Source organism: Crocodylus siamensis, chromosome 1 (genome assembly GCF_052110815.1).
Source record: "Crocodylus siamensis isolate JL-2025a chromosome 1, ASM5211081v1, whole genome shotgun sequence".
In the NCBI taxonomy this organism is placed as follows: domain Eukaryota; kingdom Metazoa; phylum Chordata; order Crocodylia; family Crocodylidae; genus Crocodylus; species Crocodylus siamensis.
In genome coordinates this window covers 283157147-283181474 of record NC_143395.1, presented here as the reverse complement: position 1 = coordinate 283181474, position 24328 = coordinate 283157147, and the positions used below count along the sequence as shown (strand labels likewise).

At 40.4% G+C, this 24328-nt stretch overlaps 1 protein-coding gene across 1 annotated transcript in view; it reads right to left on the bottom strand.

Annotated features, from left to right (window-relative positions):
- The window catches only part of ANOS1 (anosmin 1), a 216781-nt gene that overhangs the window by 55620 nt on the left and 136833 nt on the right, over window positions 1-24328 (bottom strand). The window contains exons 7-8 of the mRNA XM_090064041.1: window positions 5188-5390; window positions 2274-2418 (exon numbers count right to left, since the gene is read on the bottom strand). Coding sequence (XP_089920167.1) covers window positions 2274-2418; window positions 5188-5390 — 348 coding nt within the window. The remainder of the gene's footprint in view (window positions 1-2273; window positions 2419-5187; window positions 5391-24328) is intronic.

Genomic DNA, 24328 nt, shown 5'->3' with positions numbered 1-24328 from the left:
ACCAAGTTTCTCATCAGATGCTGGTCTCTATGCTGCTGGGCTGCATTCCTGGCTGTGTTCATGTTGAGGCTCTGCTTATCCATGAGGCATTTTATTGGTGCTAAACTATGAAACTATCTACTAGGGGTGCACCGATAAAGATTTTCTTGGCCAATACCAATGGTCAATACCAACCATATCAGCCAATACCAATCTGATAGCTGATTTACAGGAATGCAGCCAGGCAGCTTGGAAAGCAGTGTCTGACTGGTAAGTCTGTGGCGGCAAATGGGTGTGGGGGAGGAAAGGGGCATGGACAGGCAGATCGAGGCCCCCATGGTGAGGGAGGGAGTGTTGCAGGGGCAGGAGATGCCCAGCTAGGGCAGTGAATGAGACCCCGGGAGCAGGATGAAGCCACGGGCAGCTCACCTGGGGGTTACAGGAAGTTGGGGAGTGGGGGTAGCTCCTCACTGCTGTGCACACCCCCAGGGGAGACATGGGGGCATGTGCCCCCCAGATTTGTGCCTGGGGCAAGAGCAGGCTGCATGCTTGGGGCCAGGGGCTGTACCAGTCTCTTCGCAGCAGAGGGGCTAGGCCAGGGCTGAGCTTGGATCTGGCAGAGGTGGGGCGGGTAGCAGTGGTACTGGGAGGGTGGCTACGGAGAATTTTGGGGTGGCTATAACCCACCCTGTAGCCATCTCTCCTAACGCTCACTTTGCCTCCTCCCATCCCAAGTGCATCCCCAGCCCAATGTCCCCCGCTCCTCCACTCCTCCAGGGAGAGGCTTGTACAGCCCCTGGCCCTGAGCCCACAACAGGCAGTCCACCCTCACCCCATGCACAAATCTAGGAGCTGCATATGCTTCCCCAAGGAGTGCACACCATGGCGGGGAGCTGCCCCCTCTAGTCCCCATACCCCCCCAGATGTTTCACCCACAGCTCTGTCCCACTCCTGGGGTCACATTCACCACCCTGGCTGGGCAGTGCCTGCCCTTCCCCTGCCCCTGCCCCACTCCCTCCCACACCGTAAGGGCCTCTTTCTGCCCCCCACAGCCCTTCCCTCCCCCACGCCCCTTCCCACCCACACACATACCGACCAGATGCTGGTCTCTCTGCTGCTGGGCTGCATTCCTGGCTGTGTTCATTTTGAGGCTCTGCTCATGCATGAGGCATTTTATTGATGCTGATCTGATATGCCAGCAATATATTGGTGCACCTCTATCATCTACCAACATGCTGTAACCCTTACCCTGTTGTACAGGTATGAAATGTGGATGACACACTGAAAACACCTGAAAGCTTTGGAACATTTCCATCAGCAATGTCTTCAGAAAAACCTTGATGTCACAGGAAGGACAGAAGAAAAAATGCCAGAGTTCTGGCTCATAGACACCACCAGCACTGAAGCTATGTTTATATGCCTTCAGGTCAATTGGATGGGGCATGTCATAAGGATGCCAGACAACTGGCTCTCAAAACAGGTCCTATACTCCCAACTCACTAATGCTCACTTTTCTAGAGGTTGGCAAAAGAAGAGATTCGAAGACGCCTTGAAGGCCAATCTGAAGCAATGCAATATTAACATCAATACTTGAGACCCAAGTATTCAGTTGTCCCTAATGGTGCTGTGGTGTATGACAAGGATCAATCAAGTAAACTCACTGCACCATGGAGGCATATAGATGGAAGCTATGACCCAACAACACCGAGATCTACTCCTTCCTCCCAGAACTATTTCACATTTTTGGAAATGAACATGCAGGATCAGCCTCTTCATGCATCTACTGTTTCACTGCTGGCTTTCATATTTACTGGAAGACTATCATTCTCCTATCAAAGAACTGCCACTGCTGCCAATTTGAATTAATAAGCTACTCAAAGCTGGCAAGATTTTTAAAACTTTTGAAAGTTTAGATTGTTCAATTAAGACAGAGGTCTGGGATTACTTCTGCTTTAGCTACTGGAGGCTTTAAATATGTACTTGTGGGTGATTAGTGCCTATACTTTATAAATAGTAAGGCCGTGACCCTGCAAATGCTTAACTTTTGCAGGATGTTAAAAAGTGTTTACTATTAAAAAGAACTGTTCTTTAAAAATAACTTTTCAAAACAGGCAAGGTAGGCAGAAATAGATCCAATTTATAAAGAAGAAAGTCAAGGAAGTAAAGCAGTGTGACCTGAATAAAACTACACTGGCATGCTAAACTACAGCCATTTATAATTTGAGAATATTTTAAAATCTGAGAATTCATCAGTTAAAACACAGCGGTAAGATCATTTAGATGCAGTCACTTACTATTAATGGTCTCTTGTGTAGTGCTGAAATGAAGAGAAACCTTAGCACTTTTTAGCCGTATTTGTCCCCAGCGTGTTACTGCCTGCAGTTCCACGTTGTAGTTGCTGTTGGGTTGGAGTCCCTCCAGGACCACATAATTTTGGGGCTATAACAGGAGAAAGTATATATACAGAACAGTTATAGGATTACTGCAACTTTCACTCTTATTAAAAGCAGGCCTGTTGTCTTAGGCACACTATACTATTGGAAGGAGAAAGAATCATAAAATTCAACAAAATTGAAACGTGCTTTTTTTCTTTGATTCTTTTACTTCATATTTCCTATTATTTGGTCTTTGTGTTGCCATGTTGTTTTTAATGTGCTAAACTTTTTGATGTCTACAGAACTTTGGCCTCCTTTGGTAAATATAGGCATCAGCTGTTTATGCCAAGACTATTTTTTTTTAAGTATAACAAGAATTTGGCCAATGAAGCTGAAACTGCATATTCCCCAGCTTCCGAACAGACTGTTAGCTAAGAAACAGGAAACTTTGTCTAGAGACAGTTAGTCTGAAAACAGATAGAACACAGTTTGGGATATGGACCAAATATTCTTTTACTTGTTTTGTCTGTTGCAAGAAGATTAACAAGGGCACTTTTTAATCTCAGCTCTAAAAAGAATAAGAAAAGATACAATTCTCCAGTGGCATTATGCAAAAGGCACATGAACTGGATTATCATGCTCCAATTAATAATCCATAAAGTAAAGCTGTTCCTATGATCTGGAAAATCAGAGATTCCACTTCTTAAGAGTTCTCTGTACTTCTAAAAATATGTTTCTTGCACACATACCTGAGCAAAAGTTTTACTCCATGATTTTACAGGTTTCTCTCACTTTATGCTGTACATATGTTTCTGGAAAACTTCACAGTGTAACGGATAGGGATACGTTCCAAGAACTCGACTATACTGAGCTCCAGACCCATTTATACCACTTTTACAAGATACTTTTGGTACTCGCCAACAGCAGACAGTACACAGAAGCACAAGGTGGTGGTGAATGTTTCATTGATGTGAAGAGAAGGTGGTGAAGGATCTTCAGTGTCAGACTCCACATCACTGGTAGGAAGTACAGGACTAAGGGAGAGGGGTAGGAGATAAGCTAGCAGGATTCTTAGAAGCCATAATGGGGATGGCTACAGAAACTCATGTTGAAGACAATGAGCGAGGAGCACAGATCCACACAGGAGACTATATTTTGGTGTGCATCACTCCCACAATGCACTGCACAAAGCAGCTGACTGTGGACTTCCACCACTCTGATCACATAAGAATGAATTTACCTCGCATATAACAAATTTTTGGTATAAAAAGGGTCATTTCGTAAGAGTGAATTCACACATACAGAACCCGCATAAAGCAAGGGAAACCTGTATGATGGAAATCTTCTTAAGTTATCTTTACATAACATAGGTTTGTATAACACTAAAGGATCCAGCTAAACACAGGATTTCTTTTCCTTCTTGATTTAAAGGATATCTTCACATCTAGGAATCAGTGGTGTTACTGAGAAGGTGCAACCAGGGCAGCAGCCCCAGATGCCACCTTTATGAGGAGGCTCAAAAATAGCCAACATTGCAGCAGTAGCTGATTGTGCAGCTGTGATCAGCACCAGGGAAACCAGTGTAACCATGCATATAATGACTGCCCTGGAAACAGATCAGCCCTGTATTAGCTCTGCTGGGAATTATAAGCCATATTACATATGATATGCTAGTACAGCTCCTATTAGTATATGTAATGGTATATGTATATGCAGTGTTTATTTTTTAGGGGCTTTAGAAGGAAGCATTCTTTGGAGATAGAAAGTTTGGGGTGGGTCATTATTAAACCTTCTAAAGCTACTTATTGTCATGTAAAACACAGATGGAGATAGCTGACCTCACAGTTAATGATACCTCCCACCAGCAATTCCAACCACAGTGAGGAGGGAGTAAATGATGTTTCAGGAACATTTCACTGGAGTCCCTGATTCATTGTCAGAGTGGAAGTTAGAGTAGCAGATGGCTTACTCTTTCCCCAAAGTACAGGGGTTCAAGAGTGAGGAAGTTTGAAGCATATCCTTGCAACCATTGTACTCCACTATATATACTATGCACTATATATTAATTCAGACTTGGGGCCCAATTCTACTGGCTTTTACAGTGGCACATATTACAGAAGAGCCTGCTTTGCAATGTTTTATGGTCTTCTATTTCTATTAAAAATCTATTGTAAAAATAAAATAGAGTGCGTCTAAAAGTATCAGAACAGATGTACTGGTTTAATAATAAAAAACCTGATTATATATCACTCCAGACATTTATATTAATTTGCTTCTAAGGAAATATTTCAGCTCCGTTATACAATAAGTTTATTGTATTATCTTGGATCTAGACCATCAAAAATTGCTCTGATTTGTGAAAGATCAGTTCCAAAGATCAAATGTTATAATGAAAGAATTGTGCTAGAGACAACATTTCTTGCTTTCTGAATAAAACACGCATTGTATCATTTCAAGGCTTACAGTAAAATAACACTTATTTTAAAGGACAAATACTGTTTTCTAATGTTTACATCTGCAATAGGTTCCCATTTATCTCCTGTGTTGACACTTAAATATTTTTCTTTTGTTTCTACTGGACTTGAAATTTTTTTTCAATATACATTTGCTCCTGTCTTTGACTTCATTGGGCATACATGGAAAAATGACAGGTGTGCGGGGAAGGAAAATCATGGCTATGAATTACAAGTAATTTTATAAACTGAATTTATAAACTATACACCTTTCCATCTTTGAAAATAATAAGATCTGTTTTAGACCAAAATATATATTTAATATTTAATGTATAACTGAATAGGTGGTTTTGTGCCTCAATTTCATTTTTCCTCCTTACCCCATCAGTAATCTTCCTTCTCTTCTTTTTAGCTGGGATCACAAATTTGCTATATGTCCAGCTCCAAAAGACTTTATAGTGGTGCACTGGGATATCAGGCTCTTCTGGGAGATCCCAAGCAATCTTGACATTTACACTTCCATCACTGTTTGTAGTGATGTTTTCAATTCTGATATTAGATGGGGCTGGTGGAGCAGATGGGTCTGAAATTTAAAAACAAAACACAAACACAATACTGAGTAAATATGACCTTCCTAAGTAACTATTCTAATGATTTAACAAATGTCAGATATTATTATCAGTATTAGTTGATTTTTTTTAAAGCATTGTAGATGTTTAATCAAATTTAGTAATTGTACTATTTCAGATATATTTGAGAATAGAAACTCGTTTCAAATGTAAATAATGGGATTAGGTCTAGGGGTACCATTATTCTCAAAGTATTGCTGGACATATACTATAGAAGTCAATAAAATATAGTCAACTCTTGTTTTTATTTCTGGCTACAATACACTAGTAAGAGTGCATATAAAACAATTTTATTTTTAGACCATATATAAAACATATTAAAACAAATATAAAACAAAAGATATTAGTCTTCTTTCAAGAAATAAAGGAGTAGGAATACTGAATAATTCTGTCCAGGGTCACAAGAGAATTTCTAGGAGATAAGATTTATGAGCACTTCTATTTATGCGTCCATCTTTCCAAATGTTCATATTGGTGTCCATCACCACAGAAATTGTGCACCTCCCCAGAATAAAAACAACAAGAATATTACTGTCTTCTATCCCTGATGACTATAGGAGGCCAAATCCTGGAAAGATAGTAATACTTTATATAAACATTCTTCTGTTCTCTGTCTTTAAATCAGTCTCTAATCCCTTACATCATACAAAGTCTATTATTTAATTTTTGCTAAACAGTATCTGGGACAAAAATCCTGCACTGGACCATTGGTACCTGTGGATTCCTATGCAACCTCCATTGACAGTTAAATATTCAGAGCATTTTTAATATCACCAGCAGCCCACTTTATGCAAAATTCTCAGAGAGTGTTCTATTACAGGGCTGTACAACTTCTAAGTAGCTGGGGGCTGCACACACAGCACCATGCCATGTGGTGACCTCCCCACCCCAAACAGTGGCTGCATTACACTGTGTACTTCTTCTTCCCACTGCATCATGCTACATGGACATTCCACCTGCCCACACTGCACTGATCTGAACCCCATTCACAGTGCTGCAGCTGTGGGTTCCCCCAACACTGTGTATTGGTGTCCTTGCCCTTCCCTGTGCTTTGGGAAGTGCAAAAAGCAGAACATTGGGGGGGGGGGGAGCTGACAAGAGGCCTCAGTTGCTGCTGCAGCAAAAGCAATAGGGGAAAGTAGCAATGGGATGGGAGCCCGGTTAGACTAGCCTGCAAAGATTGAATCAATCCAGGCTCCAGCTTTTTAAATGTCTGTCCCTATCCTTGGGGGCCCCATGTAGCTTATAGGCCAGTAGCTGGACAGCTTGGCTTAACCCATGGGCCAAATCTGGTCTCTGGAGCTCTCTCTGAGTCCACAGTTAGGCCTGTGGGCTGTGGACCTGAATGCTCAATCACATACACAGGGAAAATTGCAGTTCAATCCTTGTGCATGGGAGTGGTGCAAGGCACCTGAGAAACAAGGAATACAACTGAAACAAGGAGCATTAGACTAGAAAGAGAAAGAGACCTCATTGCTCAGTGGTCAGGCCACTCACCTGCTATTTGAGAGACACTAGTGTCAGGTTCTACTTCTGTAAATTTACTTGTTTATACAAAGTAGTGCTATTCAAACAAAAGGAACTTAAGAGAGACCATTTCCCCTTCCAAATATGGTATTAACTCAAATACAAGACAAGGGTTTTTCCCCCATTCAGTACTTTCACATACAAAGAAAAACCTAATTAAGTACACTGTCTTTCATTAAATTGCTGCCAAAAGTAGCATGTACTCAGTAATGAAAAGCCATTATGACTAAATGTATGCAACCTACACTGAGCATGACCATAAAACATATTGGCCATATTGGGCAAACATGCTAACGGGAACATACCAAAAGGACAGTTTAATGTAGCTCACGTAAGTAAGATACGTGGTAGTTCTCACTGTATTCAATTCCCCACAGAACTGACTCTTCTCTCAGTCATGGTAAGCCACTACACTGCATCTATTTAAACTTCCTTTTCACTCCCACAGCTGAAATGAGCCCTTCTTTCCCATTTCACATATTCTTGGTTTTTTTTTTTTTTTACTAGCCTTAAACATCTGGCAAGCATCACCAAATTGAGCCCCAGTTCACCCAGAATCCCTCTGTTGCCCCTTCTCTCAATCTGTCACATATGTGGGCATGGAAAAACTCAATTTAAAAAAAAAAATTGAAAATCAATGTTTATTTTTAAGCATTTATTTTGATTATTAGCAACTGAAATTCTTAGGATTGCATAAATTAGGTATTTTTTTCTGTTTTTATTGATTTAAATTTTAGATTTAGGATTACACAAACTTAGGGATGGGAGGAGACAATTTAGTAATATAAAAAGTAAATATCCATAAATCAATGAACCATACTTTTATGCAAGCAGACAGTAGCCATCCTCATTCACAAAAATGTATTTCCTAGAATTCAGAATAGCACCAATAAGCTCCAAAGGAGTTCAGAACACACATACATAGCCACATCCCTCCCCACGTCACACACACACACACACACACACACACACAATGGCTGCTGCAGGAACAGTCGCTGTGCTGGTAAGGATGTGTTGGGAGGGGGGGCTAAAGGGGCAGGGATGCTTGGTGCTGCTGACTGCTCTCTCTGCCCAAGTACCAGCCAAAGTCTGACCGCTCCCATAAGTTCCTAGCCGTGTTACAGGTCCTCTATATAACCCAGGAGGTGCATAGTCTCACCAAGGGAAATGCCTTGTTGGACTTGGTCCTGGCCACAGGCAATGACCTGGTGAGGGGACTGTGGGTGCTCAACCACCTTGGCAATAGCAATCATCGCCAACTGGAATTCACCATCCAGCGCAGGGTATCAAAGGCCTGCAGCAAGGCAGCAGCCCTGGACTTCAGGATGGTGAATTTCAATGAGGTAAGGAGACTAGTCGGGGAGGCACTGAGGTTCCGGAGGGGAGGGGAGTTGGGAGTCCAAGAGTGGTTGTTCCTTAAGGAGACAATCCTCCAAGCCCAAAGGGTGACAATCCCAAAGTGGATCAAAGGGAGCAAAAGTGCTCAAAAGCCCCCATAGCTCAACAAATGCATCCACAAACGTCTCATGGCTAAAAAGGTGTATACCCAATGGAAGGGAGTGACCATCACCAGGAAGGACTATACCTCCTTGGCTCAAGATTGTAGGGGGCTGTTAGGAAGGCTAAGGCAGAGATGGAACTGGGACTACTGATCCAGATCAAGGATAACAGGAAGTCCTTTTTTAAAAATACATAGAGGGTAAAAAGAAGGTACTGGGTAACATGGGGCCCCTGCAGGACATGCTAGGAAAACTGGTGGTCACACCAGATGACAAAGCTAATTTCTTTAACAATTTCTTTTCCTCCATTTTTCTGAGCAGGACAGGTCATTCCCCCCCCACTGGGATCCCTGACCATCCCAGGGGAGGCACAGCCAGGCCCAGGGTCAGTGAGGACCTACTCAGGGAACTTCTGGTGGGACTAGATGTGTTCAAATCAGCAGGTCCTGACGATCTCCACCCCAGAGTGCTGAAGGAATTATCAGATGTCATTGCAGGACCCCGGCACAGCTTTACAAGCACTCATGGTGCTCTGGCAAGGTGCCAGAGGACTGGAAAAGGGCCAATGTGGTCCCCATTTTCAAAAAAGGGAGGTAAGAGGACCCAGGAAACTAAAGGCCAGTTCGTCTTACCTCGGTCCTGGGTAAGCTTTTGAGAGAATTATTCTGGTGTATGTCCGCGGGGGGCCAGCAGGGGAGCGTATGCTTAGGGGCAAACAACATGGGTTCATTAGAGGCAGGTCCCATCAGACCAAACTGGTGGCCTTCTATGACCAGGTCACAAAATCCCAGGCAAGCTAGAAGGGAGGAATAGGCTGCAATCGGACCTAGACAGGTTACAGGGTTGGGCAGATGAGAACAGGATGGGTTTCAATACTGACAAGTTCAAGATATTGCATCTGGGGAGGAAGAACCAGCAGCATACCTACAGGCTGGGGAACTCTCTTCTTGTCAGCACAAAGGCAGAAAAGGATCTTGGAATCATTATTGATGCCAAAATAAACATGGGCCGACAATGTGGGGACACGTTCAGGAAGACTAACCACACCTTGTCATGCATCACAAGCAGGTCCAGAGAGGTGATCCTCCTACTCTGTGCAATATTAGTCAGGCCCCAGTTGGAGTACTGCATCCAGTTCTGGGTGCTGCACTTCAGGAGGGATGTGGTCAGCATCAAGAGGGTCCAGAGGAGGGCCACTTGCATGATTGGGGGCAACAAGGCAGGCCCTATGAAGGGAGGCAATGGGACCTGAACCTGTTCAGCCTCCACAAGAGAAGGCTGAGAGGGGATCTGGTAGCCATCTACAAACTGACCAAGGTGGACCAGCAGGCAATGGCAGAGTCCCTGCTCCTCCAAGCACTACTGGGAGTACTGAGGAATAACAGCCATAAGTTGACGGAGAGTAGATGCAGGCTAGATATCAGGAGGCTACTTCACAGCCAAAGTGGCTAGGATCTGGAACCAACTTCCAAGGGAAGTGGTGCTTACTCCTACCCTGGGGGTCTTCAAAAGGAGGCTAGATAGACACCTATCCAGGGCTGTTTGACTCCAGCATTCTTTCCTGCCCATGGCAGGGGCTCAGACTTGATGATCTGCTCAGGTCCCTTCTCACCCTACCAACTATGAAACTATGAAGGCAGGAGCCAAACTCCAGTGAAGCCTGGTTCAGCCTCCAGGGGAGTTTTGCCCCTGGCCCAATCATGCAGGGGCTGCGGTAGGCTGGGCTCCACAGGAATTTGGCTCCTGTCCCAACTCAGATCTGAGCAGAGTGAGCAGCTGGTGGCAGCAGGTGCCTCAGCTTCAAGCCCTAACCCTCCAATCCCTCCTCCCAATATAGCCTTACCAACACAGCCCTGGCTCCTGCACAGGGTACCATGTGTGGGTGCAGGAGTGTAGGTGAGCATGTGTGTGACAGCATGTGCACAGTACCTCCTGCCTCATATTTCCTTACAGTCATCCTCAATTATTTCTTTACACACCGTTTATGTAATTTCAGTGGTTACCAACAGAAATATTTTTTTCATCTGTCTGTGAGTGTCAAGTGAAATTGATGCTTATCAATGTCAGTTGATAAAAAAAATCAAATCTTGCCAGGTCTACACACATACTTAGCGTGGTCCCACACTCCAAGAGCTGGACCAGTTTTTGCCCCATGTCTTGTCTGCATATACATTTTTGGATGATCCCAGGACTCATGACAAGAACAGACAGTTCCAGTCATGAGTGGGTGACCAATTAGCATGTGGATTCTTTGTTGGGGTATCTGAAGTACATACATACTGAGCACAGCTGAGCTGTGGAGTCACCATTGTTTCAAATGCTGTTGACCCTGCTGGGCCCAGTCCAATAAACTGTGTAGTAAATCATGAGTCTTTTGGCTTTGGACTAATATATCATGCACTGTTCACACTATATATAAGTAGGTGCAAAAGTGCTGCCTTAACGTGTGTTTATGGAGTACCTGTTTCAGAACTTGTAGCAGTTTGAAAAAAAAAAGAAAAAAAAAGGAAAAATACATTAATTCTGAATTAACAAAATCTACACGTACTATATGAAAATTATTACAGGTATGTTTATTCCAAGGTTAGTGTTTTCTAATCTGCCCCTCAATTCCATATGCTCAAGGAGAGCTGGGTCTGATAATAAGAAGGGAGACAAGAGACTGCAGGGGGAAGAAGTTGGGGGTGCAGAAGGCAAAGGTACTGATCCCCCAGATTTATTTGACCAGGTGTGGGAGGGCGAGAAATTCAAGGCAAACCTCCAATAATTAGATTCTATACCTGGGAAATAATAATGAATTTATAACTTTTCCATATACAGAAACTAAGTATTGGGGGGGGAGGGGTCATCTTATATTCAAATAAGAATAGTACTCATAAGCAGGGATTCTGGTTTTCTCTGATGAAAAGAAATTCCCAGTTTTCAGGTTAAAAAAAAAGTAACTCAAAACCCACATTTTTCCATGATCAAAATGAAACACCACTATCTATATCTATATCTATGTATTAGTAGTGTTGCATTTTAAATCACAGAAAAATGTTTTTTTTACTGTAGGCTTATAGCCCAACACAGCACTAAAACACTATAAAAATCAAAAAAAAAAGTTTAACTCCATGATAAATAATTGTAAATCTTTTGTTTCATGAAGTTTAAAAGGCTAAGATAACATATTTGCTTGTGGCTAAGGCACATTACTAATTGTAACAAAACCCCCCCCAAAAAACTAACGTGGTTGAAAAGAATCATTTTGTACATGAACTGTAAGCCAAACGAACAATCAACTTCTTACCAGACAAAAAGCTGGAGGTGTGTTGAAGGGACACCAGACATTCATTTACTGCATGATTCACCTGAATGTTTTTATAATGGTAAATGAGCTGTTAAATGAGCTTTCCAGGCACACAAAGTTCATCAGATAATCCCCATGATAAATGGTCTCACTGAAAAATCCCATCATTTGGGATGCAAACTGACACAGCTACAATTAAAGATTAGCAGATGAAAAATAACAAATGGTTTCTTAATGTGTTCTAAAAGCAACCCCCATTAAATAATAATTGCTGTTCCTGTTTCCTCACACATTCCATTCAATTTCATTTTTGGTCATAAAACTTGGATTCTGGCAAATCAAACTGATTTTGCCCAGTAACAAGACTTAACTCACTTCTTCACACTTGCTCAAAATCTTTCTGCCTTTTTTTTTTGGAACCACTTAACTCCCCCCCCCCTCCAAGTGCTGCTCATAGCATCACTTGCTTAAAATGTGAAAGAAGTTGCCTTTCTTCTTAAATATATCATTTATCTAGCTACATATAGCAGAGGGACAACTATGTGTGATGCATTTCCTTAATGCCTTGGACTGTGCTCTAATAAAATGTTTCTACATTTGTTAATCTAAGTCTATAAATAACAGCTATCATATCACCAGAAAAAATTACAAAATACATTTTGTTTCATAATTCAGGCACCATGGGCAAAATACTGCAGTCTTTGTTAAACATTCATTTTAGGAACTATGTTTTGGGTATGTAGCTTCTATTTTGTACATTGTATTACAGTCTTAAAAATCCACAAATGACTTATCAGCATGAGTGTAGCATAATTGTACTACCTTTGATAGCTAAAACATGAGTGAATTATTCAGGTCATCACAAAGGACAGTCACACCATTATGTATATGAGAAATGTGACTGGAAATGTGTTTTAGAGAGTTTGCCTTTACAAGTGAAAGGAAGGATACTAAAAATATGTACAGACTACTTGTCATGTTCCTTCATCTGGAAAGAAAGACTGGTTTCATTTTCATAGTATCACAGTAGATGAGTCACAGGGAGCCTATAAAAAACTTCTAAAAGTGAACTAAAAAGGCTTTTCTAGACATATCAATGTCACAGCATTGAAGCCTGTTATCTCTGGCTCTTTCAGAGCTAGCCTGTGTATCCCTTTGGGAGGCTAGAAATCTTCCTTTCCTTGTAAAACTTGTACTTCTGGTTGTGCAGGGCTGAAAGATATTAGATATTTTGTTGTGTATAGAAACATGATCAATGGCTCAGAACAAAACTTTCATGTGCTGTCCTAATATACCAGTAACTTGGCTTGTATGCCACATCCCAATTTTTCATCTCCTCAGTAAAGCTTGGGGGGGAAGGGAGCATTAGAAAAAATTGTGTTGACTTCAATTAGTTGATTTCAAGTAGTATTTCATCAGTGATCTTTTTATAAATTGCACTATGTTCCTGGATGGTTACTTTAAGCAGCATTTACTCTGGGCATGCCAGAAACAAATAGTCTAGTTGGAAAAGTGTTATATGATCACAACAGTCAGAGAGAGAGAAAATGCTGAATGGAATATGTATGTCCAAAGCAGAGATTATTTTGCTAACAGTGGAACATCAGCAACATTCTTCAGTGTTCAACGCAAAACTCATTTAGCCTACTTTTTCAAGGGGGCTTTTAATCCAAGGCTGAGAAACCAATGGTTTCAAAGCAAAATCACCTTTTTTTTTTTAGTTTTTATATCTTTTTTCAGTCTTTGTAAAAGGCCACTGTAAATTAATCCTGTTCTTATTTTAGCTTAAAATAGAACAGGACTATTTGGAGGGAAGATTCTGCATTTGAGGGGAGGAAGAGAAAACATTCTGAAAGGGTGATTTCGAAAAAAAAAGCACTGTTTGAATTTTGTAAGATGAGATTAACAGGTTGGTCAAAGATGCATGATAAATTAATTGGCATGTTTTTAATATGAATACAATTATATTCATCTGTGAATATACCTACAATAAAATATTGCCTGCAATTGACTACTTTATTATACATAAGAGCAGATTTCTAGCTGCTGTAAATTGTCGTCATTCCATTGAAATCACCTGAGCCACAGAACGACACCAGATGAGGACTTATTTCATGTTACCTACAGCTAAATTATCTTTCTTTTGTCTAATGTTTTTACACATAGCAATGTCAGTATCTAATTTATTTCTGGGTGTATTAAACAATACAACTGACAAAGCGAACACTATGCAAAAACAAAATTGGTAATCTCTTCCTTTTCCATGATTTAAAATGTTTTGGTTTCACATACAAAAGTGATAAGCAAGAATAAATAAGGTAGGACAAACAAAAATCAGACTTCTGTTTTCCTTTGTTTTCTAGCTGTATACCTGGGTACTTGCCTCTGTGCTATGGATAAGTAAATGTAGGGACGGGGGAGAGGGTGTTAATCAGCCCTAAATTGAAGCGGTATTTTTAAAAACCCACAGCTTCAATTTAGGGTCCCCGTTTCATTTACACATGTCCCTAGGTCCTTACCTAAAATCTCTCTGACTCCCCAGCAGAGCACAAAACCTCTCTTCAGCACTCCTTTTCAAGCTGAGCCATTGCCTGTTGCATTTAATAGCACTGCAGAGGGACCTGGGTGAGGTGGCTTCAGGTCTTCTGTTTTGTGGAATCCCTAACTACTCAGCTATTGGAGGTAAAACATTGCAATGACCTACTCTTTCTTCCCTCATGTGCTTGTTCCTCCACTGTTGCTGAATAACCATGGGTTTTCTGGACAGCAATATTTTCATAAGTAATATGCACATAAGTGTCCAGAATGGCCATGGACACATAGGTGTGTACCTACCAAGCTAGTCAAGGGAAACAGAATTCTGCCCCGGTGTAATATGAATATTGATCAGAAAAGGTCAGTATCAAATGCAGAATTAACATTCCAATATGCTTAGCAGAGCATTCTTTCCTACTGCATGTCCTCCAATAATTTGATAGCACAAAGGATTTTTTCCTTCCCTAATTTGCTTTTTGTTTTTACAATCACATTCTGGAATGAATATAGTTATACTTCTGTAGGGGAGCTGCAAATAAATGATTTATGTCCTTTTCCACCTATCATATGCCTAAATGACAGAGATTTTATTCCACCCAGCCAAGCTATTAATACAAAAGATGGGTGGATCCTCCTTCTGTTCACTGCTTTTGTGACTTAGACTTAAGGCTAAATTGACAGTACGTTACAAAAGTAGATGCACTGATGGATTTTCAGGTGGAATGGGCCTTATGCACTTTATAGGTGGACTAAAATCTGGTCCATTGTGTATCAACATCTTGTAAATTAGAGAAAATGTTGCCAATTTATAAATCCCTACAAAAATACAGCCTTATACAACTACAGTGATAATCATTTCATAACTACTATACTTGATAAGCCCATGCCAACTTTTACTGAGCCCATTCTAATATAGCTTCCTAGATAGTGATACCATTTATAAACTGTCTTGAATGATGGCTGCTGCTAGTTTCTCAATGTACAGATTTCTCATTTTATAGATTTGTACTTACCTGAAGGCTGATGAAGCCTGTGGGCTTGAAGATTTTAGCATGTGCAACTTTTTCCTTCCTGATACTTTAAGGGGAAAATATGTATACTTGAGTTTGGCACAAGGATTAGCCCTCAAATTGAAAAAAAGGCTGGACTGAACAACCTGACACATAATTCACTTCTCACCCTTAGAAATGGTAGCTTTATTAGGTCAAGGTTAAGGTTACTGTCACAGTATATAGGTTAAGTACTGCCTTTGTCTGTACCATATCTGTCCTAAGTGTACCCAGAAGACCAATTCCTGAGTTGCTGGTTACTCAGCCTTCATAACTGTGTCCCAAAAGGAGGAATCCTTGCTGTTAAAGAAAAGAACTTTGATTTTTTTTAAATAAATGTCTTACTATATTCATAATTTTAAACATATTTATAGCCTTCTTCCTTTTTAAGGTATTTTTATTAAAAAAAGAACCTGAAGCAATTTATAGGCTTAAAACCCCCACTATAGGACAAGTGGCACTTCATTCATCACTGAAACGCATATACTTCAGAGTTGAAATGCAACAATTGTAATGAGCTTAATAAACAAGCAAATTATATTATACATTAGAGAGGAAGAAAGGATTGTAAAATTTGAAATCCTTAATTGGAACTGTAAAAGACAGCAAGTTTGGATATTATTTAAAATTTTTTGACTTCAGATGACTAAGCATTCAGATGACTTTTTCATATTTAAAATGGATTGCCCACCACTGTCTTTTAAACATTATACCTTGTAACTCTTAAGAAAACTGCTGAAGCTGCACTACAGACAAGTTTCCAACTATTAAACAGCTCCAAGACATAGGGATCAGCTTTGCCCATTGGAAATGGCACACACAAGCCAGCTGTGCAATGGTATAAAAACATCATTGGTCCCATAGGAACAACAGTAAGAATTTTATTGCTGCGAGTGGGTGTCTGTTCTGGTTTTACTAACACTCAGTAATGTATGCATGAAATCACATCCAGCATGGTACTTATGTGCTGTGAAAACAATGTTGTCTGCTCTCTTTTTCTTGATAATTTATATTGTCTACACTAGCAACTGCCATCATGTTGAGGACAAAAACCCCTGAAATGGAGTGTTTAGGTGGTTTGTCTATGCTTGTTGGCTTGCATAGTTTCTTTTGCTTGAAAAATGGCATGGTAATAAAAAAATCCATCTGATTGACAGTAGGCCATATGCTTGAGAGGTTGAACCTCCGTCCTATATTATACAAAGCCGGTTAAAGCCACTCACTCAAATGCACATTTGCTATTTTCAGGTAAGTGAATTCCACACTGAGGCCATAAACAGCAAGCTATAGTACTAGCACAAAATACATTTTATGCAAATGTTTAAAGACACTGAACATCCACACAAGGTGGTGTTGGGCAAAAGTAGTTCGTACCAACTTTATGTCCCCCACACAGAAATGGGGCACAATAATACAGTATAGTGACTGTTCTCTCCCACACTGCATTTCAGGGAAAAAAGAATCCTCTCTAATCAAAATTATTAGTCATTTGCATTATGGTAGCACCTACAAGTCCAAATCATGAGTAAAAATGATGGTCACTGCTCCAGAAAGCTAGGCATTGTTCTGCATGTGCTCCGGGTACCTCAGGAAGGAGTTTATTACTTTCTCATACATATAGGGCAATACAGTTCTTTGACACTCCCAGTAGAGGGCCATGTAACTGTGTATCCTTGAAACAGTAAAAAAAATCTGATTATTTCAGAAAACATTTATCCAAATAATGGAATGAAAATATAATAGTCACAATTTTTAAAACATCATACTAAAAGAGATTCTGTATCATATCATCCTACTAGTCTTGCATGAATTCCAATCAAAATATTTCACAGGCATTTACTTGTTTCTCTTCAGATGTTTTGAGAAAACAGAAAAGGCTATTCTTTAATGGATTATTATTTAATATTGCATTATTTAGTACCAAAATATGTAAAAAAAAAAAGATGAAATCATTCATACATAGCCTTCACAGACCTAAAGGGAGCTTTTGACAACATACGCAGACTAAAGTTATGGAAGAAACTGTCAATAACATCAATGGATAATGCTCTCTTACAAGTATTTATTGCTTATTATTCAAATACATCATCCATGCTGCATTATAGGATTGGTAGTTCCCTGTCCAATAGACAGGGGTACAACAATGATGTCGGGTTGCTCTGCTACTTTTTATCTGTTCTGAAATTATTTAAAACAGGGGTGCCAAACTTATATGGTCCTGTGGGTACAGCATAGTCCTGCTCTGGGCACTCCAGAGCAAGCTGCATGTGCCAGTAGATCTGGCACTGTGGGGTTGTGCTGCAAGTGGCATCTACTTTGGGGTTGTGGGACCACACTGCATGTGGTGGCCAATTGTCAGGGCTACTGTATGAGGTGGTTACTCTGCTACTCTAGAGCCATACTGCTAGATTTGGCATGGAGGAGCCAGTGTGCACTGAAGTATGTGCCACATGTGGTGTGGTCCCAGAGTGGCTGGAATAGGAACCATGTGTGATATGTGGGGCCATTGAATTCACCCCATGTGCTGCCTGTGGGTCAACTCCAAGACCAACAGGCAGCACTGGGGTCAAATGTTAGGGCTCTGTGGGCTGGATCCAGCTCATGGGCCATGTGCTAACAGTGAAACAATTCCACAAACCCATATAATCCTATCCCTGTCCTGCTTTATGTAGATGATTCATTATTCATGTCACAATCCCAAATAGGCCTCCAAAGGTTATTAAATGCTTTCAGCTACACTATAATTCAAATACCTTGGAAATCAACACAGCTAAATCCAAGGTATTGGGTTTTGTGAATGAAAGGAGATGAGTTTTTTTTTTAAATGGGAAATGTAATTAGAGGCAGCGTCTTCATTTAAGTACCTTGGAATCCATTTTAATAAAAATATAAGCTCAAATAGGCATATTGAAAATGTAAGCACTAGAGTAAAACAAGCCTTGGGTAGCATTTTATCTTTTTATAATAAAACAGACAGAAGGGGGGTATTGGCAAGACTAAAGCCTATAAATCTAAGGTAGAGTACATATTATTGTAGGGAACAGAACTATGAGTGCTGACCCCACGGTTCACTGAAATCACTCTAATTATTTTTTAGGATGGCTTTTATTTCTAGCTAATTTGACTAGAGCTCATGTACTCTAAAATGGGACAAATTAATGTGAGCACTTTAGCTCAGTTAAGACTTCTGTCCTATTGAATGAAAGTTAGACCTTTTACACCTACCAGATACCTTAAGTACATTTTAGAAATGTCCTTTGACAAATAAATTCTTGTTCATATAGTTAGAAGAATCTGTGTTTTCCTCCAGACAAATGGCCTGGGAAACATATTGAGAATCACTGACCCAATATTTCTTCTTATTCAAAGTAAGACATAAATTTAAGAATTAAGGATGCTGGCATGCATGCAGATATGCAGCCAGTGAGACTTTCTTGAACTTCCCCTTTTTTGAGATCAATGAGGCACTCTTTGGGCATCTATACACATGCAGGGGCTGCTCTGGCATGCTATACTTATAATGCATTGGAGCAGACTAGATTAACCAAGTCTGCTGGAATGTGGTAATTTCTGTGCTCCAGCAGATTTCAGCACCATGTGTAGCAGTTTCCCCACACTGAAAAATGGTGCAGGGGCACTTTAACTAAAGCTTGTTCAATGAGCTTTAGTTAAAGTGTTCCCTCTGTCATTTTGGGGGGACATTGATACACATGACACTCTGGGTGCTTTAATTAGAACAGCTCTGAGGGCTGCTCTAATTAAAGCACACCTCCCCACTACCACCATGCAGAGCATGTCTGTAAACACTATTCCAGCCTAGAGACCTATCTATCTGCAGTACAAAACTGGATATAAGATGCCACTACTAGACTGCAATTCACTCTGAGGAGATCTGGAGTTGTCAAGGTCAGGTGGTGTTGGGCCACCTATTTTGACAGAATATGTTCTTGCAGGAAGAATGAGATAAATGACTTTATCCATTATTTGTGGCCTTTTTTTATTCTTCTTTGAAGAAATAAAAGGAAAATCAATTTTTACATTAGTGGAAAATTTATGTTTTGTCATTAGAGGTTTGTTTTGTATCATTTAGAGGTTTTGACAGTTGTCTCCCCCAGGATTCAGTAACTCGAACAGCTTCTTTGGAGATCTCTAACTGCTGCTGAAATATCATCTGATATTTATGAAGCCATACAATGTGCCCTGAAATGCATATTCCCACCTGACTCAATATTTTTATTCAGGGAGAAAGGTACTTAGAAGAGAATTGTTCCACTATCACCATTTGCAGCTACTTCTGAAATAAGCCATATCTTCTGAAGATTTGGCCAGGATGAAGTGGTCTGTTAACTTCTTAAAGTCTCCTTTCATTAAGTCATGGGCAAAGTAGAAAAAAGGAATAGGTCTCCCCTAAAAATCTTAATTGCTGGAAGGGGGATGGAATAGAAAATGAACTTAACAAACCTCTCTTGACATTGATAATCTGACTTGACCAATAGAAATGACTGTGTCAATCATTACATTGGCAATATAATAATGACATATTGGCCTTACAATAACAAGAGAGACCTCAAAGGGCAATGAGTCACATAGAGTTAGTAAATAGGCAGCAGCTAAGTACATGGAAGAGCCTACAAGATAGGATCCTACTAGGGAGATGTATGTATTTAATTTCTTTCCACAGAATATTAAGCACTTTCAAATACAACTAAAGGCACAATACCTCCCCCAAAGAGGGTATTAAAATAATAAAATAATTTTAATTATGTAAAAATAATGCTGGTGAATAGCTCAATATTTGGATACTTTAAATAAACCCTCAGTATCTGAACCAAACTTCCAAACATTTGGAGATTTCTTTAAATCTCCCTATCCAATATCTAGTGTCCTCCAGATACAAAAAAGCACACTCCCCTTTAAACGTTTACACACAATGAATGTACTTTCTGATTTATGAACCAAAGGCTTTATACAGAACACACGTAAATTTTTATCTTCAGTATACTATATTAATTAATTAGGAGAGTTGATTGTCATTTATGATTAACCTACATACAATCATTTGGAAGGGTTGGAAACAAAATGACTGTATAGCACTAGAGTGCTCCAACAAACATTAAGGCTAAATGATACGAAGATTAGAAGTCAATACCTAAAATTTTCTATTTGTGGGTTGTGTAACAATTCCAGGCGTATTTGTTCTTACTCGATTTGTGAATGTGGCAATTTGTCACAGCCACAGAAAGTGCTGCCAGCCCCTAAAAATAATCAGATGAACTGCTCAAGAGACAGAAATTTAGCTGTGGAGTTGATAAGTCTATTCAACTCCTTTCTGCTTACATGGCAAATCTCAATTCCCTGTCAATGGCTGAACTTTAGCTTTGAAAAAAGTTTTTTTTTATTTTTTTGTATGAGGGTCACTCTAACCTTTTGAACAATGTTGATTATATACTTTTTGCTAAGGATGCCATTTATTTCAGTTTCCTCTGTAACAGAATGCAAGAAATGCTCCAGGCTTTATCTGTCCTTGTCACAGAAGTATAAGAGTTCTTTTTGCTTACAAGTCAACCATGAACAGTAGGATATAAATGCAAGTGCTGGGGAGGGGCAGCTGGATAGGTATAGAAAATAGAAGGCTCCATCATATAAGTAATTTTCAATATGGATATTTAAGTCTATATGTTCCTGTGGCTAGCATGCTATAGGACGGTATAAATTTTGCATGAAAATGTCATGCACAAGTCAAATGCTCATTGTTACCATGTCACTTCTTCACATAATTACAACTTCAAATTGATTCCATGAACAATATTTGCAAAAAGACCACAAACTGAAAGAAAATTAAAAAATGAAGTATGATCTGAAGTAACCTGATAGGTAAGAAAAAAGTCAAAGCACTTCTACTCCAGTGGTACATTTGATACAATAAAACTTACTACAGAAAGCAAGGAGCAAGTTACCACTGTTCTAGACACTGGTAATTTGCCACTAATATTCATCTATACACTGGTATAGCTTAAGTATTTTTTGTGGATAAGATGAGAGCCTTTTGGACATTGCCTACACTAGTAAAATATTTACAGGTATGGCTATGTTGGTTCTACTGGCTAACCCTCCTAGGGCAGATGCTTGTGTTGGTACAGCTTATACCAATCTAGTCTAACACTTTTATGCTGGAATAATGACATCTACAGTAAGGTTCTACAACATAATAAACCATACACAGAAGCAAGATCCCATATGCCTAAATGACACTGCCAGTGCAGCAGAAGTTAATAATATAGAGTCTAGTTTTAGTCCCATGTTGGTGAAGGGTCAATTACATAAGGCCCATATGCAAAAGGTAGGAGTATCCTTAGTACGGTTATGTGGGATATCACCACTTCTTCAGTCCTTAAATTAATTGAGTTTTTGGCCTCTTGTCTTGCCTGTTTACCAATCTAGCAATTGGCGTTATTTAGTATATGTATTACTCACTAATATGGGCTCAAATCTCCTGAGAGTTGACACACATATACAGAACAAAGATAAGTTGCTGAAGCCATCTCTACAAGGCAACCACATCATAACATGCATGCAGCAGCACCCTCAGAAACACTCAAGGCTTTACATGGATGTTCTCTTAACTAATGCTAATTAGTATCTGGCAAGTATCAGCACTATCATACAGCAGTCTTAATTATCCTGACCGAAGCCCCACACACTACTCTGCTTCAGGCAGAAGTATAACAGAGAAGGTCCATGCTCACAGTAGCTGATGATGCATACAGCAGTGCTGGCTCCTGCCTTGTCTATTGGAATGGAATAGTCAGCTGTCACTGGCTTTTGTGCCCCCACAAAAGTAGCACTGGGGACTACTGCCTTGGTCTGTCCATCAGTTATACTACTGGGTTCAGGTTTACAAGGCAACTTGTGCAGATCAGTGCAGCATTCTGAAGGCACTACTTGCCTATCAAGGTAAGCAACCCAGGCAGAGATGCTACATCAGTGTAAACCAGACAAGGTCTAGAACTTTTTTTTACCAGTGTCCAAGACAATAGCATTTATTCTTCTGTTAAACTATATCTAGCAGTGTATGCTAAAAGAAAAACAGCAACTTTTTAAAATTCAGTCTGTCTTACTAATGAACTTGATGAGCTCAAAATATGACAAAGTAGCACAGCTGAGAATTGAAGTTCATCACAGATTTTTAGATTGAACAATGGCACTGAACGCTATCTACCTGTTTCTGAACCCTGATGTGGAGGGACTGATCTTTATGAGCAAGAAGGTATTAATGTGTCATATCCATCCCATTGGTTCCTTTACTGATAATTGCCAAAATTAACAGTTTTACATATCCAAAAGATGAACACCTTCCTTCCTTGCCAATTGCCCATTACATCTATTAATTTTAAAGTGTTATTTTAAAAATTAAGCATAACGTTGCATGTACCACCAATACAATATTATATGTAAATGTTCTGTTTACTCTAAAAAATAATAAAGGCACATTTAATGAGCGCCTTTCAGAATATAATATTAAATTTCCCAATACATCTTGTAAAAAACTAAAGATTAATTTATTTCCAGTAAAAAATAAATCTAACATGATTCTGACCTCTTTTTAAAACAATTTGGAGACCTACTGATGAAAAGCACTATAGAAGAGCTATGTAGCATTATTATTCTCTTGAGTGTTGACTTTAAGACATTCATTGACTTTGTTAGGAGCCACGTCCTGGCATACAGGATACCATAAAGAGCCCAACTCACTTTTCCAGTTGACTTTCTCCACTTGATATTCATCTTCTTCTTCCTTCTCCACTCATCCATCAGGCTATCTTATATACTGTCTCTACTTCCTCTATTCCTACCAAGGCCAAAGATGAGACGCCATTCCTCACATTATCCCCACCAATGGATTTTCTATTACCTTTTCTCTTCTTGTCTCTTATTTGGCAGGGACCACTATTTGCAGAAGAGATTGTATTTCTTTCCATAAATGCACTCAGGAGATCTCAATATATTTCACATATTGACTCCTTTTTAACTAAGGAAAAAAAGGATAGTATTTTTGCTGCCCTCCTGAAAGCTGTTGGGCAGCGAACAGAAAGAATCTAGACAAAAAGAGGTCTCAGAGGTTGATAATGGTGTGTAATAAAACAAGTGTCATGAGGGCAAACAGTAAAAGACATTTAAGTATAGTCAATTAATACAAGGGTGGGCAAAATATTGTCTGCGAACTCGATCCTGCCCACCAACTGATTGTATCCAACTCATGGGTGAGCAGTCACAAAGTCATGGGATCTGGCCCACAGGGAGCCAGCAGCTCTGGCTGCTGTAACATGCTGGGCAGGCAGGCATGTCCTGGCCCTGCCTGCAGCTTACAACAGCTCCTGTCCTGCATGCCAGAAGCAGTGCCAGGTATGCATAGGCATTAGTGGTGTACACTGCTGGCAGGTTCCTGCTGGAGATCAGGGCAACTGCCTGGGACTGCAGATGATGCACTGATGAAGCAGCATCACCTGTGGACCTAGGCAGATGCCCTGATCCTTAGCAGGAACCTGTTGACTGCGTCCACAGCTGATGCCAGCACTGCTTCTGGTCTGCAGGTCAGGAGCTGGTGTAGGCTGCAGGGATGTGCTGTAGGTGCAAGATGGCTTGGATTGGAGGGGAGGAGGAGGAGAGAAAGAGAGACCTACCCACCCCCTGCCCACAATGAGCAGCAGTGGCTGGTGCTAGAAACAAGCAGGACCTGACTACAGGGTCACTCACCACTGCCAAAGGCCTTCTGGCTGTGGCTGCCCAGAACCAATGCTGGGGCTGCCCTAAGGCTCCACCCAAATCACCGTGACTGCTGCACTACCCCTGGGCCACCCAGGATCTGTGGGGCAGTAGTAACTATGAGGAGGAGTCACAGGGCAGCCTCTGTGTGGGTTCTGGGTGGCCACAGCCAGAAGGGTCTGAGCCATGGTGAGTGTGCCTGATGCCGGGTCCTGCTTTTTCCCAACATC